This window comes from Pararge aegeria, chromosome 18 (assembly GCF_905163445.1).
Source record: "Pararge aegeria chromosome 18, ilParAegt1.1, whole genome shotgun sequence".
NCBI classification, from domain to species: Eukaryota; Metazoa; Arthropoda; class Insecta; order Lepidoptera; family Nymphalidae; genus Pararge; species Pararge aegeria.
In genome coordinates this window covers 4,917,081-4,937,376 of record NC_053197.1, presented here as the reverse complement: position 1 = coordinate 4,937,376, position 20,296 = coordinate 4,917,081, and the positions used below count along the sequence as shown (strand labels likewise).

Genomic DNA, 20,296 nt, shown 5'->3' with positions numbered 1-20,296 from the left:
TAGAAATGTTTCACTAATCCGGGACTACCCAAATATTAAAATATTCGGGATGACAGTTTTGTTCCATCTATATTATACCCAAATCTATCCTACATCTTATTTATTCCAAGGGGTAGAAAAGGGGAGACACTGAAATTCGCATTCAGGTTAGTCTATACAAACCTAAAATTTAGTATTTATTAATACTTTGACTTTGTCAACTTTGGTTCTGCTGGAGATAGGCGTAGGCGGTCTGGGATTTCTTCTTATTTCACGAACAATCTAAATTTCATCGCGGACGAAGTCGCTATCAAAAGCTAGTAAAATTACTTAATTACAGTTAACAATATACATTTAGTTGACATAACCGTCAATAGATGTCGCTGCGTCGGAAAAAATACACGTTGTGTTCACTCCAAACGTATAATATAATCGGTCTAACATCGAACACGCCAGTAACCTAAAAAGTCCACTACTGGACTGTAATGAATTTTTTTGCCTGAAGTTATAATTTGATAACTAAGGGATTTTAATTTACGGTACTACCAAAGTGTGTTTAGTGTCTCCAACTCTACGCAAACAAAAATTTACATAAAAGTCTAATAGGTCGAATATTCCAATTGCCAGATAATGAAAGGCAAAAGTTAAAGTAGTAAAGCAGTGGTTGAAAGATTGAATGAGAATCCTGTGATTACGAAGTTAGAGGAACCTAAATTAGCATAAAAGAAATATATATGGGGTAAATAAGTAAGGGTTGCACGTGCAACAGACGAGAAGTTGTTAATGCGGGAACCAGCCCCAGTAGATTAAGAAAAAGAGGAATGACTAATTAAATGTTAAGGTAGGTGGTCAAACTAGGACTTAAACAATATAACTTTAAACACCAAGGTGTGTCTTTCTGTCTGTTTGTATCCATCTACCTCCAATCTATTGTTTGTTATATTGAACTAATCTAAAGAAAAATTTGCCGGTAGCTTTCTTTCCGGGGAAGGGCACCATTGGGGATAATAAATAATAAATAAATATACTACGACAATACACACACCGCCACCTAGTCCCAAATTAAGCGTAGCTTGTGTTATGGGTACTTTAGATAACTGATGAATATTTTTATGAATAATATACATAAATACTTATAATATACATATAAACACCCAGACACTGAAAAACATTCATGTTCTTCACACAAACATTTTCCAGTTGTGGGAATCGAACCCACGGCCTTGGACTCAGAAAGCAGGGTCGCTGCCCACTGCGCCAATCGGCCGTCCAAATTCTCAAGCTCATGGTAAATCAGAAATTCTACGATGACGAAGCCTCGAGTATTCGCTTAAATCACTCTGAGGTGCATACTATTAATTTTTAGGATTTTTTCAGTATTTTTTAGGAGTTTTTACAGTATTTTTTAAAACTTTCCTTTTATAAATCAGATGTAATAGTGTAAATTTGAGACTATGTAATCCTGTCTGACTGTAACCTGATAAAGTATAAATTAGCTTTAAGAATTGGATTATTTTTTGTATTTAAGGACAAATCAAAATTTCATCGCAGACGAAGTCGCGGGGGCAACAGATAGTTAAAAATAAAAATGCTTACATGCGACTAAAATTAGTGAACGTTATATAGAACTTACACTCTTTGAGATTATTCTGCAGCGGTGTACCGGTGAGCACGATGCGACGTAGGGTCTTCACTCTATTCATAGCTTGCGACAGACTTGTCTTCTCATTCTTTAGTAAGTGACCTTCATCACAGACCACTAAATCGGGACCTAGAAAAGCAAAAAGTAGGTGTTGATATTCAGTCAAACTGGTGATTATCATATTGCGCCTATCGCAACTGTTGCTGCACGGCTAGCATGGGCACGAGACAATTATCTCCCCGGGGGAAGGATAAAAATATATTTTCTCCCATAGTATTATCAAATCTCAGAGCACTGGCGCACAAGTGGAAATAATAACCAAATAATATATAAGTAATAATAACCCCGTTTATTGTAAACTTCTCCTATTCCATGTTCCCGTGCTTTAGCAGGTGGACACTTTAATTATATCCCTTGTTCAGAGATATAATTTTTATCTCCTGCCCATGCTAGCCCTGCTGAATTGAATTTATAGTAATCCCGCCCAAATTGAATAATGGAAGCTCTTTAGCTTCTTCTTCTAGAACTTCGTGTTAGTTTGTAGAACATCTAATTACACGGTACGCATACAACACTTTTGCTAAACCACTGTTCATGTTGCCAAGGACACGTGACTTAAGCTAGTACCTGTTCGATACATATCTGGTCCAAATAGATCTCCTGGAAGCTCTTCTTCTTGAACTTCTGGATACTGTCAGCTGACAGGTTAAGTAACATCTTATAACTCAGCTCGATTTCATAACTACAACTAAACCACTGTTCAAGCTGCCAAGGACACGTTTAGCTTGTACTTATGTGATACAGACTCCAATGGAATCTCTTGACAAAAAGTTTTCAGACCTTTGATTTTGTCAGGCTACAGGTTGCACAACAGCTCTAACTGTTACAATTGACAAGAACGCTTGAGTTTAGCTTTACCTGTGCAGTGGCTCGCATAGAGGGTATGCATAGGGTATGCAGATGATATAAAATGAAGAAAATCTCCCTCTGTTAGAGTTATAACATACCCTTAAGTATTTAAAACTCGTACTGGACATTTTCTTCATGTTATATCTATATATATCTGCATACTTTGTGCACACCATCTATGTACGCCACTGTACCTGTGTGATACATTATATATCTGTGTCTACAAAGCTCATCTGGAAACTCTTGAGCATATTCTTTTTGAACTTCTTAACGTTGTCAGCAGATAGGTTGCGGAACATCTCATAACCCAGAACGCATACACCGCCGTTGCTAAAGCCCTGTTTGAGTTGCCAGGGATGCATTAGTTTAGCTTATACTGTGTGACACATACCTGGGTCCACTAGACTCTCCTGGAAACTCTTGAGCATCTTCTTTTTAAACTTCTTAACATTGTCAGCCGATAGGTTGCGGAACATCTCATAACCCAGCACTCATACACCGCCGTTGCTAAAGCCCTGTTTGAGTTGGCAGGGATGCATTAGTTTAGCTTATACTATGATGTGACACATACCTGGGTCCACTAGACTCTCCTGGAAACTCTTGAGCATCTTCTTTTTGAACTTCTTAACATTGTCAGCCGATAGGTTGCGGAACATCTCATAACCCAGCACGCATACACCTCCGTTGTTAAACCACTGTTGCAGTTGCCAAGCACGCTCGGAATTTTGCTTGTACCTGCAAAATATACATTTTTGTTTCTGAACAATTCCACAGGATGGGTGGAAACAGTCCAAGCCTGGGTTAGCTAAGAAGCCTTCCTATGAATGCAATACTTTCAACAACAAATATATTGAGATGGACATTTTTCACTTCAAAATTGGCACATTTAGGAAAATATTGTTTTTGTTTTTTTTTTTAATTTTATTATTGTTATGTGATTTTCGCTAGGTAGTTGATCTATAAGCATTTTGTGGTTAATGTCATCATTTATGTATAACTAAGTTGTGGAAACTTCATTGGATTATGTGATAAAAAATACGGCATTACTATCATGTGTAATAGTACTGTTTATTTATTAATAAATAAATAATACGACTAAATCGCTATGGAATTAATAGATATTTGAAAATTCTCTAAAGATGCAGATGATGAGCAGTCAAATAGTTGAGTGCAGTCAACAAATAGTCATAATTTACATTTGTTAGGCTCAATGCGTAAAGTAAACTTACTACGGCTACTAGTAAATATGTGTTACGACTGGACTGAGTTGATCACGGTTGATGAACAAAACGCTATTGTAATTTGGTAAATCGACTTCTATAAGTTAACTCGCTTAGAAAGCTCATACTCTGAAATTTGTTGACCCAGAGTAGTTGATAGCTAAATGTTCATATTTGTTAGATGAATGCGTAAAGTTAACTCACCTAGAGAGCTCGTAAATGTCTACTTCAAAGTCTGTGACGGCGTGTTTGAGCCAAATCTTGAATTCATTGACCCAGTTGAGGACAGTTGATAAAGGACACACAACCAAAACTCTATTTACACGTGTCATATCACTGTGAATTAGCAGCGTATGCGTGAGTGAGACAACCTGAAAAATAAAACATTTCTTATAATCATGGTTATTGATAATATAACAGTCAGATATAAAATTTTGAAAAAGAAAGTGACGGCTGTGAAACTTTACATTACATTTTTTCACGATTAATTTCTGTTATCAAAGCGAAACGAATAGCGCTATAACGTAAAATTTTGTCTCCCGCCTTTATTTTAGTCCTTGTATTTGTCCTTTTCTGTGTTTTGTCCTTGTCTTAGGGGTATAATTAGCAAAGAGAATCTTTTTTTTTTTATTTGTGTCATTCGGGTCGCAAATAATCGTAATATAATACCTGTAATGTTTTTCCAAGACCCATGCAATGCGCTAAAATACATCCAGAGCCTTTGTCTTTCTTTATCCGTTTCACACTTTCGAAGCACGCGTCCCACATGAACTTTATACCGTTTGCCTGGAAGTTAAATATAAAATTAAGTGTTTCCTTCCAAAATAATAAAAAAATCACATCAATAGGTCTAGCGCCGCGAGTTAATTATCTCTACCCGTTACTCGTAATTTTTCTAAAGACGTTCGAAGAATATGTGTAGGATTAACTCTCGTGGCGCGCATGCTATCACTGCTGACCAGGGAAAATTCAGAAATTAGGTAGAAATTCTCAATTTGTATCCTGTTGTTCAACATTGCGCTAGGCAAATATACAATGTATGTCTCTTTCTCCTACACCCTACCTTGCCTCTCTCAGGTAACGACATGAGGATCAACGTGATTTTATTTTATTTTTGTTTCAAAAATCAGCTTCGTATTTGCAAGCTAGTACAAAATACTAATAAAAAAAGATCACTATTAGTGATAAGGCCGACTTTGCATTGTAGCACTAAGTACTATTACTGTATTCTTTGAGTCTTTCCCTACAGTGTTTTGTAAGTTGGAATGGAAAGTTACATTATACGACAGTTATGAGTTTACTATGTAATTTTTTTGGCCGCTAAACCATGACAGATATAGCCGAGAAAAAAGGTTTTAATACAATTTTTAGAGTTGTCCGATTGGCGCAGTAAGCAGCGACCCTGCTTTCTGAGGCCAAGGCCGTGGGTTTGATTCCCACAACTGGAAAATGTTTGTGTGATGAACATGAATGTTTTTCAGTGTCTGGGTGTTTATAAGTATATTATAATTATTTATGTATGTTTTCATTCAAATAATCATCAGTCATCTTAGTTCCCATAATACAAGCTAAACTTACTTTGGGGCTAGATGGCGATGTGTGTATTTTCGTAGTATATTTATTTATTAATATAACTTTTGCTAGCCGCTGCTCGCATTTAGCCAATACAGCAATTTCTCCAAGAAGGTATTTAAAATAATGCTCAAATTTCCAAGCATGTTTAAGAAAATATTTTTTTTGAACAGTTAAGATTTCAATGCCAGAGTTAAAGAAATTAAAAATAATTACCTGATGTGGTTTTAACTTTTTTACAAGTCCTTTGTCAACCTGTATCAATGGCTCTTTTGTTTCGGGATCAAAGTCGAGAATAACCTTATCTAGTACAACTTCATCTGGTTTGCCCGACTCGTCGAATTGCAAATTATTGTACTGAAATCCGGACAAAATGTACATTATAAAAGATCATCATCATCACATCAACCCAATACCGGCCCACTACAAAGCACGGTTCTCCTCCCACAATGAGAAGGTGGACTCCACCCACATTTGAGAACATTACGTAGAACTCTCAGGCATACAGGTACGATATTTTCCTTCACCGTTGAAGCAAGTAATTATGAAAATTAAGCCTAATTTGCTATACTCCGCGAACAGCAGCAGTATCTGTATGGTGTAATTTATAATTACTTCAATCCGTATACTCCACACCAAACAGATTTTCAGCAAAGTCTACGCACGTTTCGCTCCAAAACCGGAGCGTCAGGAGATGTTGACTTCACAATGAATAATCGTTAAGTGCCTTTCGTATATTAGTAGTTCAATCAAATTACCAATTTTTGTCGTTCAGCTATCCGAGCAATCCTTTCCTTTTCTTCGCGCGCGGCTTTTTTGGTCGCCTCCTCTAATTGGTTTTTACTCATCACCTAGAAATAAAAACACATTGACCTGAATATTTCATTGATTTTTTTTACAGTTTATATTTAATAATACTTAGAATTGTTAGAAAATCCTACTGGCTTTAGATATACGGAAAAAGTAACTATTGGACAACAGTTTTCACCTAGAAATAAAAATACATTGATCTGAATATTTTATTGACTTTTTTTTACAATTTATTGGTAAAAATACTTTTCATTACAATTGTTAGAAAATTTTACTATATACGGGAAAAGTAACTAGTGGATATCAGTTTTATTCTACGATTATTGTATTTATTTCAGTCTTTTGCATTAACGATAAAAAGTCGAAAAACGTTAATAGATAGATAATTGAAGAGAATAGAAGAGAACGAGACTCTGTAATTCAAAAGCTACATCATTTTTTGTGTAGATAGGTTTTTATATACATAAAATTTGATGAATTTTTTTTGTTTATAATTTCATTTCTGTTAGGTGTACAAGAAAGTGTATTTTCATTTCATTTAATTTATATAAAAATAGATATAATTTTTTCGATTATAAATATTCAATAATAATAATGTAATTTTTTAATTCAGTTCTAAGCCTGTTCAGAAAATTACGATTAACTCAGTTTTGCAAAAGTGTGTGAACTCGAAATTGGGTCTGACTTGCTTTGATAAAGAAAAATGTTATTACGATTATAGGCTATGTGGTGATGGTTTTTTTATATTTTACTGTTGTAAATCGCTACTTAATTTAATAGCTTATTTAAAAACTTTTCTCTAAGCTTACGTTTATTACAAACTTCGACCTTTTTTTGAGACATCTCCAAGATATCAACTGGAAAAATTGTATACAATTTCCTTTACATGAATTCCTTATTTTATTTAGTCCAGTAGTAGAACTCTAGTATGTTGCACTGCCAAATGAATTAAAATCCATTCGCATATAGTATGAGTTCACTTATTACTATGGAACTTTATAATATTTTTATTTATAGTTTTATATAGGACCGAGAACACATGGCGTTGGCCGTAAGGGGCAATATCCTTGCCCGCAGATTCGCCCGGTGCACAGCAGACGTGAAGATTGCTTTATTTAAAGCGTTCTGTCAGTACTTCTGTACCGGTGGACGGTGGATTGACTTATACGCGCCGGACTATAAATGCCCTGCGTGTTCAATATAACAACACCTTTAGAATGCTGTTGAGGCTGCCGTGGCGTTGTAGCGCCTCTAAAATGTGCGCAGACGCAGCACCAAATGACTTTTTTGCGATAATGCGTAACAAAGCAGGCTCTCTCCTATAGCGTTTACGTACCGACGACAACGGCATTCTTAAGGTATTTATTTGCTGCCGGATGCGACTGCCCTATACTGTGCCATTGTGTGAGAGTAGCATTTGGGCGAGTGTTGTACTTTTTTTTTATTTTTATTTAAACTAGTGAACATACTGACTTAGTGGTTAAGGAAAAGTTGTAACTAATGTACTAACAATGTATGGATGGAAACGACTGAAATAAATGATTATTTTTATGTCAAAATACCTTTCGTATGTTCTTCCTGCCATGCTTGTTTCTGCCTTCAGTTTCCGTTTCCGAGCCGGATCCATCGCTGTCGTCGATATTCTTTATACGTCGTCGCTTCTTTTTACTGTAAAAAAATATTTTTAGAAGTCAGTAATAACATATTATTTAATTATTTTGCTAAGAAACTTTATTGCACATACATTGAAACAATACAAGAAACACACAACAAGAACTATAAAAATATATATATACAGTTGTGTGTCGTGTGCATACCCTCTATGCACGCCGCTGTGTACTTCTATCGGACAACATGATATATTTTTTCAATATTAATCACTGAGGCAAATGATAAATGAAATCGAATGAAGCGTAGTGTTGATTAACAAAAACAGGTAGTGTGATATAAAATTAACTCACGATATCATAAAAGACGAGTGCGGCATTGTAAAGCAATGAAACACGAACGTTGGATAGAAGCAGACGTTACTTTGCGCAAATCCATGATATATTATGAAAATTAAACTTAATTTGCTTTACTTCGCGGAAAGCAGAAGAGTATGTATGGTCAGTCATTGTACAGTCAACATCTCCTGAGGATGCTTCGGTTTCAGAGCGAAACGTGCGTAGAGGGTACATTGCCGAAGATCTGTTTGGTGTGGAGTATAAGGATTGAAGAAATTATAAATTACACCATACAGATTCTACTGCTTTTCGCGAAGTATAGCAAATTAAGCTTCATTTTCATAATGAAACACGCATGTTTAATATTTTAGATTTATGGCCTAAAAGTGACGTAATAAGATCCAGGCTTATGTCTGATGGAAACATATTAATAAAGATTTGACTGACGTTGAATTTTGAAAACGCCCATGTTCAGCCAAATAGGAAGGCGTCTTACCCTTCGTTAGTCGAAGAGCTACCGGAACCGTCGCTATCGCTGTTCCTTTTCTTTCTTTTCGACCTCTTCCCAGTTTCCGAGCTCTCGGAGTCATCGAAGTCACTGTTATGCACATTGGGGTCTTTCTTGCGAGAGCCGCCCGCTTCGGAGTCCGATGATATCGTCGCGTGGGCTTTGCGACGTCTTGATTTGACGCTGTGACCAAAACCCAGACTCCTTACTTATATTAATATTGATATATTAACTTAGTTAACTGTAGTAGTTTCGGTAGTACTTGAGATTTGTGAGAAAGCTAGTCCGGGGAAGTTCTAACACCATGCCTTTTTCTGCCGCAAAGCAGAATTGTAACAATGCTCTGCTTCGTTCGGGTACATGAGGCTTAACACCTACGCCTAAGCACATGGTTTGAATGGTGGGAAGGCCTTGCATGCCCTGCAAACAGTGGCGTGCATTGAGGGTATGCACAGAGTATGCAGATGATAAAAAATGGAGAAAATCACCAGTACGAGCTATAATAAACTTAAGGTTAGGCATCCTTAAGTATTTATAACCTGTACTGGAGATTTTCTTCATTTTATATCATCTGCATACCCTGTGCATACCCTCTATGCACGCCACTGTCTGCAAAGTGTCGCATTATGTGTGTGTATAGACATTGGTTTGTCCACTTAACATCAGGTGGGCTTCGTCAATTATAACTATGAAAAAAAGTTTAATGATTGCTCTCCTTCACCTAATCTAAGATATTATATTTTCTACTCTAACCATGTATTTTAGATCTACTTAGTAACAGAAAAAAGTCTTAATTGTCTCAATGAGTTCTCTAATTTTATAGTTTTTACGTTTTAATAAGCGAAATGTTTCGTTCAGCATAAATAAAATTACACATAATATACCGACATCGCAGTTTTTAATTTAAAGATGTAAGCATAAACTCCAATGAATTACTCCGTATTATTATTTAGTTTAATACAGAAAATAATTTTAAAGCTTTCCCCACACTGCAACGCTAGTGGGCGCAGTTAGATGTGGCAAGAGATTATTAATATACGTAGAACTTTAAACATACGCATATAGTAGGTATTAAGAATTTTGTATGATATGAAAAAGGACTTACGTTCCTTCGTCGTCAGTTTCACCTTCTTTACCATCCTGTAAAAAAAAACAGACCCTTAATATTAAGGGAATAACTCAATTACGGGAATTATTAATTAAATGATTATTAATTTTTCAACGTTATACATGTATGGGCCTCAGTGCTTTACAAACCTTTTCCACAAACCCGGATCTAAGGATATAGGAAACCTGTTCTTTCGGTTTCAAAAGACAAGGATTATGTATCTTAGCTAGTACTGAATATTTCAGTAATATAGTACTACTTTACTAAAACATTTTATAATAAATTACTAAAGTAACTTATATAACCGATACCCGGGTATACCCGGTATATTGAAGCAGGACACTATAATATCCGGTTGTCAACACCCTAGACACTTATTGAAAAAAAGTATATGAATATAAATAAATTTATGATTCGATAAGCCCCAGGCTCCCAGTGCTGTTTATAGGTAAATAATAACCCGGTTGCTATAAGATGGCCGCTGGAACTATGGATTACTAAAATATCAATCAATATACTTTTATTGCACACCAGAAAAAGTACATAAAAAAAGAAATGTATAACAAAACAACGTATACAATTTGGCGGCCTAATCGCTTCATAGCGATTTCTTCCAGGCAACCAATGGCGAAGAAAATACCCTCCTAATACCCGAGTATTAGGTCTGCATTAGAACTGGACACGAAAACATGTATTATTTAAAAAGTTTAGCTTTGTAAGTAATAGATGACTTGTTCGTAAGTAATAAATTTAAAAAAATGCTTTTATGTGTTTCGTATGAACCATGCTCAAGGATAAATTTAACAATTCCGCGGCGTCTCAGTTAAAACGACGGGAGCAAGCGGATAAAATCAATTTCTAAGATTTGCTGGGGTTAGTTGCTTACTTCCTACTTTTTCAGTTTATTTACTTCTTGAAAACTTCTGTATAGTTCTGTAACATAGTCGTTGTCGATTTATTACCTGTGAACTCTTATTTTGCGAGCTAGATGAGTCGCTGTCACCCAGTAAGTCATCTTTCGCGAGATGGCCAAACCCGTCGCCGTTCAGACCTGAAATTTCTACTGCCGGCAACTCCACTTCTGTAAAAAAAAAACAAACACATATTATAGAAAGTAGCTTTACAGTAGTAGAGCTTATTATTGTGACAGCTCGTCCGGGAAAGTACTACCGCCATGTTTATTTCCGCCAAGCTGTGTTCCGGTCTGAAGGGCATTGAAATCGGTGTAATTATTTTTTTAATTTTATTTTTTTTAATTTAATAATTATCATTATTCATTGTAATTGTTAATTCAATTTTTATTTTTTATTTTGGTCTTTTAATTTAATATTTTTGACATGCCATTTGAATAAATTTATACTGTAATTTTAATTTTTAATTCGATATTGTATATTAAGTGATACGAATTGTTGTTTTAAATGTATTAATATGGGCTTTGCCTGAAATAAAGTTATTATTATTATTAATAACAGGCACATCAGGCTTAACCCCTACGCTTCAGGATGAATGACACATGGTTACCACTTTCTGGGACGTGTTCCTTTAATGCCCAGCGAAGGGTTGATCGTCATATCAACCCATTACCGGCTCACTACAGGGCATGGGTCTCCTCCCACAATGAGAAGGGTTTAAGGCACCACGATACCCCAGTGCCGATTGCTTGACTTTATATATTTGACAACATGATAGAGTACTCTTAGGCATGCAAGTTTCCTCACGATGTTTCCTTTACAGTTAAAGCTAGTGATATTTTAATTGCTTAAATCGCACATAACTTAGAAAAGACAGGTGAGTTTGATAACTCCACTTGTAAAAAAAAAAAAGAACTCGGTCCCACGAAATTGAAGCTGTAGTCCTAACCATCAGGCTATCACCGCCTATTATCTCTGTTGATCTGTTGGTAGACGATGGTTTTCCGCTTATCACTAGATGGGACATCTGCTTGATCCGTCAATATTGGATAGAAGCAGGCGTTACTTCGCGGAATTCCATGATATACCATAATAAGCTTAATTTGCTACACTCCACGGCAAGCAATCTGTATGGCGATTTTTATAATTTCTTCTATCTTTAATTTTTGCAACATTTCGCATCTTCAGTAAATGGTGACTTACAATGAACAATTGCTAAGAATTAATAAGAAACCATACAATACAGATTGTACTGCTTTTCGCGGAGTATAGCTCCGCGAGAAGCAGTACAAATAAGGTGGTTTACCAAAAATCTATGTGGTACGAGTTCCGACCATTACGATAAAAAATTGATCTGCAGTAACAGCAACTTACATAACTACAACAATCAAACACATTATACATTCCTACCTTCCCCAACATCGCTGTCTGCCAAAGAAGCTTCTTCTGAACTGTCCTCAGCCTTCAAGAAGCCCTCCTCGCTGATTTGCGGCACCTTGGGCATTTTACTTCTTAGTATTCTCGTACTGCTTTGAGTGCGGTCGGTTGACGTGCAGCCCCGCCGCCTATGCTTCTTGGTAAGCGTACGTAAGTTTGTTAGCCTGAGGGCAAGAGTTGAAAATTTAAAAAAAAGCACTCCGTCTTCAACATTATTTTATTGGGTACAGACTAGCGCTTGGCCACCTAATGGAAACTGCAGATATGACCTAAGATGGGAAGCGCTTGAGGATGAGGGAACACAGAACTCTGAAGGGCGTTTCGAACGCCAGCCATGCGTACCTATAGGAAAAGATGCAAAGCAAGTTTTTGGGAAAACCCGCCCGGTGTCTTGCGCACACGCACACATTAATGGCACACTAGCCATCTCCCGCATAGGGGAGGAGCTAACGAGCAACAATGATATAAAAAAAGGAATAAAGATAATTAATCAGCTATGTTCCGAAGAAAGTAAAGATGTATTCCTAGGTCTGCCAGTTTAAAATATCCCAATCGAAAGGGTTTTCAAAAAATACAAAATGTGAAATTGGTACCTATCGGAAGAATATCCTTTTTAGGAATTTTGGAAAAAATTGTGACGGTTTCATTAAGAGAGTCAACGCTGCTCCAATGCAGGAACGACAGATATTAAGCCAAATTTCTAATCAAAAATAACGTCCAAAATGGTGTTTTCAAAATCTACAGAACACGAAATTGATATTATAAGAATCTGTTTAGAAATCATAAAAAGAAATTTTTGAGACAATCGATATTATTTGTATAAAATGGCAAATACAAAATAATTGAGCACCATTTTGTCTTCAGTTTGTAAACCAATTTTATCACTACTTAAAATTATGTCGAAAATAATTCGTTCGCGTAACTACCATTTGTTCGCATCCCTATTCAATTACAACAGTACAATAAAATTAATTTCATCATCAGCATTACCAACATTTGTGTTGTTGAGGTATTTCCTGATCAGATATGCCTTGTTTAAACATACCATTATTAAACGGGTGAGAAAAAAAAAAGAAATATCATAAATAATAGTACCAATCTAATAATTAATACCAATGCTACGTAGTGTTTACCTGTGAGCACTTAAAACTTAGATAAGGTGTAGATGTAATTGATTGTATAACTTTCATTAGTCTGATAAAATTGCTAGTGCTAGGAAATTAAAGTCTTTCTTAATTCTCCTTATAGTAAGCTAGCCATGGTTGTAGTATAGTTTAGTCCAGTCCATCTATACCTATTCAGAATCACAGACACTTTATTCAGAAACATTTGATTTCAAGAACAAAGCTCAGATATCTTTAAATCGCGGTTAAAAGACTATTTCCTGTCTAGTATGTAGTAAAATATCTATGTTTTTTTTGTGTTTATGTTTATATAGTAATATTTAATAGTTTATATATTGATATATATGTTTTTACTATATATATGTAGTATGTATTGTATATGTAATGTATATAATTAGCACAATTTGGGTATTGCACTATCCCGTTTTCTGTAATATGTTTCTTCAACCAAAGGTTGTCTGGAGGAGATCGCTTCATGCGATAAGGCCGCCTTTGTGCATATGTATACTATCGTTTTTGTTTTTTATGTTAACCTGGCTTTCTAATTGTATGTGCAATAAAGACTTTTTCTTCTTCTTCTCAGTTATAGAAACTTGTTTCTGCATAGTATGTTATTAAAATTATTCAGACTGATATTTTATGGGTTTAGTGTTATATAACAAATAAATTTTCATCACCTATATAATCCCTTACAGCAGGGCTAGCACGGGCAGGAGATAAAAAACAAGGGATATAATTCACGTGTCATCCTGCTAAAACATGGGAAATTGGAATAGGAGAAGTTATCACCTGTCTAATATTACATATATATTATTTGGATATTATTTCCACTTGTGCGCCAATGCTCTGAGAGTTGATAAAGCTGTGGAAGAAGATCATTTTTTAGCCTTTCCCCGGGGATATAATTGTCTCCTGTCCATGCTAGCAGTGCAGGTGAACATTTTAGTGATATATGTATAACTATAGCCTGGCATAGCTTGTACAAATCAGTATTATCTCAGAAAGAATAATCACAAAGCGTAAGGTTTCAGAGCTGTAAGCTTTGGAAATTTTACTGGAGCCTCAGTGAATAGGTAATATTGATACTAAAATTTTACAAATTGGCTCTAAAACATTATTTTATACTAATCTTAGTCTAAATCAACTAGAAATTAACCCGCAAAGTCAATATTAGTATATGATTTTTATGATAGGTTGGCATGTGTGTTCCCTGCCGCTTAAGTCTGTAGGGTTAAAAAAAAACTTTAAGCTTGCATGCACAAGACCAAATATTTCAGTGGTTAGGCCGTCATGATCTTTGCCTGTATTGAAGGGGACAAAATAAAAAACGACAATACTTTACTCACTTTACTCACACCAACAGTACAACTTTGTCTGTGGAAACCTTTGTCTCAGACAACACTTACTTGTAATGATGCCTACTATTGATTCATGTATGTATTGAGTAAAAATTTAAGAAAAAAAAGAAAATTGTAGGTAAACCGAAATAACCGGTCATAACAATCAAAACACTCTACTTCAAATTATTGTTATTTAAAAAGTACTCTAACATAAATACTGATTGACTTTATCCCATATTAGGGATATGGGATAAAGTAAATCGGTACTTATCTGTTAAGATTCATATTTTTATTAAGTCCAAAGATATGCAAGATCTCAAGGTGCTTCACTGTGACACATATTTGGCTGGTTTTAAATTTTTTGTCTTGTCCACTTTTGCGTAATCCTCGTATCGCTGAAATTTTGGTGGCATTTGGTCAGGTTGGTTGGCATTAATTTTGCACCTACTTTTATTTATTATTTTTAATATATTATTATAATAATAACGTTTAATTCAGATAAAAATCCATAGCTACAAACATAAAATAATCTTATTTACTATTTTATAAACTAAAATTGGCCAAACATATAAATAATAAAAAATTAGGAATCTCCTAACTAAGGTAAATACCCTCTTGAGCACATGGTGTGTGAGTGTGCACCAACCCAGTGCTCCATAAAGGGATTTTCCTATTTATTGGTTAATATTTTCAAAATAGAACACTGATAGAACAGAATCTTTTCACAAACTAAGCTGCTGGAGCTGCTTTTTAAAGTTTACCATATTACTTTCCTACTATCTGCTGTAGACAAGATTTTTTGTGTATGCTTAGTAGTAGTAGTCTTTAATGCATGTTGATAGAATTTCCTCTCTTCATTTTAACACTTCAATTACTAACTCTAAACTCATAACCTATACGATTACCTATCAAAGTAATGCATTCAAATTCAAATTCAAAATTCATTTATTTCAAGTAGGCCTAATATAAGCACTTTTGAAACGTCAAGTCTGTCTGTTTGTAGTGATTCTACCACCGGTTCGGAAGGCAGATTCTACCGAGAAGAAGCCGGCAAGAAACTCAGCAGCAGCATTGCATCAGCTTGGGTTAACCTATATTATATTTCCATCAACCTGCACTGGGCCAGCGTGATTGTCTACAGCCTAAACCCTTCTCATTGTGAGAGGAGCCCATGCCCTATTAGGGGTTGATATGATAAACCTATGATACCAATATTTTTAAATTTTGAGGGTTTTTTCATCATGTTGAAAACGGCACATCACTCACAATCCATGCATTTATTTTGTAGCCAGTTAAATATTAATGTTTTAGTACATTGGTTACATTATGTAAAGTATATTGGTTGCACAGTTGCATATTTGCTCCAACCTAATGGCACAACATTAAGGATAATCAAATACTGAATGCCAGTATATAATGAACTGCATAATACTTTTATGTTATTTTATAATCCAACTAACCCCTTGTTTAAAACCAAATTTATATGACTCCTGAATTTGCATGAGGTACTTCTGAAATATACAAAGTAAATTCATTGTATAGTTACCAGATTTTACCAAAGCCTTTGTCATGCAATGAGATATTATATTTATTGTAACCAATACTTTTGCATAGTATTTGTAAACCATGCACCATCACCATAACTGGTTATGTCAGTCAAAATTTATTTTTTCTCACAATATGGTTCAGAGGCTTCTCATGCATACATTTTGTATTATGAAAACAGAATAGCCTAAACACAACCCATCAAGATATTTTGATCACACAAAACCCTCAGCCCTATTCACAAATATTTACCCATCAATGTCTTTGTCATGAGACTCTTGAGTATCTGAATTTTGCCTGCTGGTACCAACTGTTTTAGAGCGCCCCATCTGTAATAATTGTAACTTCTGTTTGAATGCTTGTTAGACTGAAAAGCTGTACCAACCAAAAGGTCCTAGAACTTAAGTTTATATCATTTGGTCTACTCTGCCAATGTTTGTAATCAAATAAAAGACAAAATTTAAATCACTATTTAATGCAAGAATTATTATGTTAAAACAACAATATTACTCATATAGCAATATATCAACCACATCTTTAAAAAGATACAGTTACAAGTACTTTAGCTTATTGGAATACATTTATAAATCAATAAAATATGCACACTAAAAATTCTGAATAATTAACTCACTTCAGTATGGCATGTTATTTGAAAAATCATTTAACATTTAAGCTAATTATGAAATAGCTATGGATGATACACTTAAATCTAAAGAGAGTTAATATGTTCACTTTCTTCTAACCTTTTGAAAACTGCTAATAGATTTTTCTTCAGTATTTTCATCAACTTGGCTGTTTGAATTTTTGAGAGAAGAATCAGTGTCTGAAGCAGTAGCTTTTCTCTTTAAATTTTTGTCATTTTCTGATGATGATTCCTTACTTTTATCATACTTTTTTTCTTTCTGGACCTTAACAGAACTATCATCTGAATCAGATATAGGTTCCTTTTTTTTATGCTTCTTTTTTGCAATATCCTCATCACTTGTATGTTCTTTGAGTAAGGAATGTCTAATTTCTTTTAATACATTTCTTAATTGTTCATCTTCTGTATCAGAACTAGAGGAATATGTCAACAACATCTTCTTAGCATGCATACTTTCCATTATATGCTTGCGTTTGGAAGGTGGAGTGCTAATATTTTTTTTAGTTGGCTGTTTAGTAGGTGTTTTATGGTTCTCATCTGAGGAATCACGTAGTAAAGAAGATTTTAAATCATCAATCATAGTATCACATACTTTATTTACAGTTTGTGGTTCTGGTGTATTATTATTTTTTCTTTCTTTATCAGAATTGCTAAGGTTTTCATTTACCATTGAATTATTTTCATCATAATTTTGACTGGGTGACTGGGGGTTTTCATCTTTTTTAGGTTCTTGTAGCAGCGTTATTTTTTCTGAGTCAGATGCTTCCGAGTTTTTGTTTTTCTCAGAACAAGATTCTTTCCCAAGTGCTTTCTCTACTGGGCTTGAGGATGGGATACTTTCTTTTTTTTCTGACACAAACTCTTCTGGAAATGTGGGATGCTTGTCTTTTTCAGGTCCAGACTCAGTCTGAAGTTTTTTTTTTAGTGGCCTTGGTGATGGGGGATTGCCCTCCTTATCTGACTCAGATTCTTCAAGAAGAGCTCTTTTCACTTTTCTAGGTGTATCTGCTAAGTCTTTACTTTTACCTGAATCAGAATCATACAACAATGCATTTTTAGCACTGTTTATATCAATTGGTGTGTCACTTTTTTGAGAATGTTTTTCACAAATTTCCTCTGTTCTTACCACTTCACAAATAACAGATCCGTTTTGAGTAATCCTCTTCAGATTAAGGGCAGAAAGATATTTTTCTGATAACTCTGGTAACCTTTTTGTCCTAATAACAAAGCCCTTGGAAATAAACTGATTCACCTCCTTACGTTTTTGTATCCAATATTCTTCATTTTCCTTAGATGACTGTTTAGAACTATAATCCTGTTTATTTTTCTTGTCATTAGGTTTGGTTTGCAACTGATCATGTTTAGTGACTAACATTTTACTTTTTGATTTTAATAATGAACATTTTTGGGTCTCACTAATTTTGGATTTGGCCTTTTCTTCATTTTTTTTCAGTAGCTTATCAAGACTAACACATCTTATGAGTGGTCTTTGGTTTGAATCTTTATCACTAATTGCTTCAGAATCATTCACAGAATCATTACTACTAATAACATTAGAAATACTTTCATTTTCATGTTTTTTTTTAGAATTGTTCTGTCTACCTGTCTCATTTTCACAATAAGATTTATTGGAATCACTAAGGGTTGTTTTATCATCAGAAGAGCTATTCTTGATATTTTTTTCTTCATTACTTGAATCATTTAATTCCACTATATCAACACAAGTACTGCTGTTGTGAACTACTGTATGTTTTGTTTGCTTTTTGTTCATATTTCCTATATGTTTCTCTTGCTCATTATCTATGCTATCTTTACCATTGTTAATTTCCAAAATATCATCTTTTACTTGTACAGTGTCACTTTTGTATGTATTTCTGCCTAGTGTAGTCTTCTCAGAAATTTTGGAATCATCCTTTTCTGAATTTTCCTTCAAACTTTGATCATCATCACTTTCTGAACTTTTATTAATAATATTCCTATACTTTTTTCTACTTTCAGATTTGCTGCATGGTTTTTTTTTTGTGTTATCTCTATCCAAAGCAATTTCTTGGGATTTCTTTTTTGCCTCTTGTGTAATTTCTTTTTCTGGTGCTTCATTTGCATTACATTGTGAATCTTTAACTTCCTGCTCTGTAGCACTACAATTTTTCTTTTTTGCTTGGTCATCTGCAGTATTTGACTTTGTTTGGGCTTCTAAAACATTACAATTACTTTGTGGTTGAGAGGAATTCACTAAAACTGTAGACGATTTACTTTCCTCTTGGTTACTCACAGCTTCACTCATCTCTGATTCAGTATTATCCTTCTCTGATTTACGTTTTGAGCATTTAGATGTCTTACTTTGAGACTTATAAATAGTATCACATTCCGTAGGTTCATTTTGAGATTTATCTATCACTTTACTTGTACTACATTCAGATATTCCACTTAGTCCTGTACTGTTAGGGCTTGCTGTGTTAATATCTTCCTGGTCAGAAATATTCTCATCTACTTCTTGGTACTTTTTGCTTTTATTTCTCAATCGGTACATTTTACAGTCATAAAATACTGGATACTTATCTTGCATGGAAAGAGGCATGCTTGTAGCAAAGACTTTTACTGATGTGAAATGTTTCATATCAACCTTCTTTCGTATACGTAACCTATGGGAATTGTATTCAATATATTCGTAATGAACAGCCCTTTCCACATTGGGCAACCTATAACTTGAATTCCCGCCTTCACTTGTGGTACGGTCGTGGGAAAGATCGATCTGCTTCAATACCTTTTTGATACCGCTTTCGACGTTTTCAATAGACTTTTTTGACAAATCACATATAACTAGCACTTTATTTGCAGCTTTTTGTACTGCGTGGGTATTTCGTAACTTATCCTTGCGTATCCTTTTCTCCTTCAGATTATCTGAGCGAACTCTTAAATTCGATCCGAATTTGGATAAATATTCTATAGCTTCGCAGAGAACGTCAGAGACAGGAACCGCGTCCGCCATTTCGTAAATTCAATATTTCCACATTTACACGCACAACATAGGTCCGAAACACTGAACTAATATTAAACATTAAAGCTGAAAGTTCATAACAGTCTAGCAAGGCGAAAATTTACTGATAGTGAAATATTTTCGCGGTATCGATAGGAAGCTATAGGTACCAAAAAAAAATAGAATAAAACCACAGAGTAAAAAATGTATTTTTAATAATGAAGGCTATTGACACCACCTCTTTCAGCCAATACGAGATGCGACTTCACACTTTCAAACTTTTCTAATTAGGATTTGCAAGAGAGATGCTCAATTTAACTTCAGCAGTATTGATTTTCAGTGCACAATTAATTATAGTCTCTTAAGTAAGGTTAAACTGCTAGAACATTACTAAATCTTGGAGAAAACTAACCTTTGCGAATGTACGTTGCATAGATCGGAACGTACCTTTTACAAGTCCCTCCGTAACTCGGTTGGATTATAGGCATAGCTATACACAAATATATCGCAAAATAGCGGCAATGATATACATAGGAATAATAATATATACCACGAGACGTGCATAATTTCTTAAGATTTTCTAGTAACATAAACCTTCGATAAATCGAGATCATTTTAAAAGCTA

At 34.7% G+C, this 20,296-nt stretch overlaps 1 protein-coding gene across 4 annotated transcripts in view; it reads right to left on the bottom strand.

The window, feature by feature from the left end:
- LOC120631363 (transcriptional regulator ATRX homolog) overlaps positions 1–20,296 on the bottom strand; it is a 39,296-nt gene that overhangs the window by 18,735 nt on the left and 265 nt on the right. For 2 of the 4 annotated variants that reach the window (XM_039900889.1, XM_039900890.1), the window contains exons 1-13: positions 16,795–19,869; positions 16,304–16,380; positions 12,016–12,206; positions 10,657–10,775; positions 9,692–9,726; positions 8,575–8,769; positions 7,695–7,800; positions 6,081–6,173; positions 5,539–5,679; positions 4,420–4,536; positions 3,955–4,121; positions 3,102–3,265; positions 1,613–1,750 (exon numbers count right to left, since the gene is read on the bottom strand). In XM_039900889.1, coding sequence (XP_039756823.1) covers positions 1,613–1,750; positions 3,102–3,265; positions 3,955–4,121; positions 4,420–4,536; positions 5,539–5,679; positions 6,081–6,173; positions 7,695–7,800; positions 8,575–8,769; positions 9,692–9,726; positions 10,657–10,775; positions 12,016–12,206; positions 16,304–16,380; positions 16,795–19,683 — 4,432 coding nt within the window. In that variant the 5' untranslated portion in view covers positions 19,684–19,869. Of the gene's footprint in view, positions 1–1,612; positions 1,751–3,101; positions 3,266–3,954; positions 4,122–4,419; positions 4,537–5,538; positions 5,680–6,080; positions 6,174–7,694; positions 7,801–8,574; positions 8,770–9,691; positions 9,727–10,656; positions 10,776–12,015; positions 12,207–16,303; positions 16,381–16,794; positions 19,870–20,296 lie in introns of those variants that run through there. The other 2 variants (XM_039900891.1, XM_039900892.1) reach the window with 2 other exon arrangements.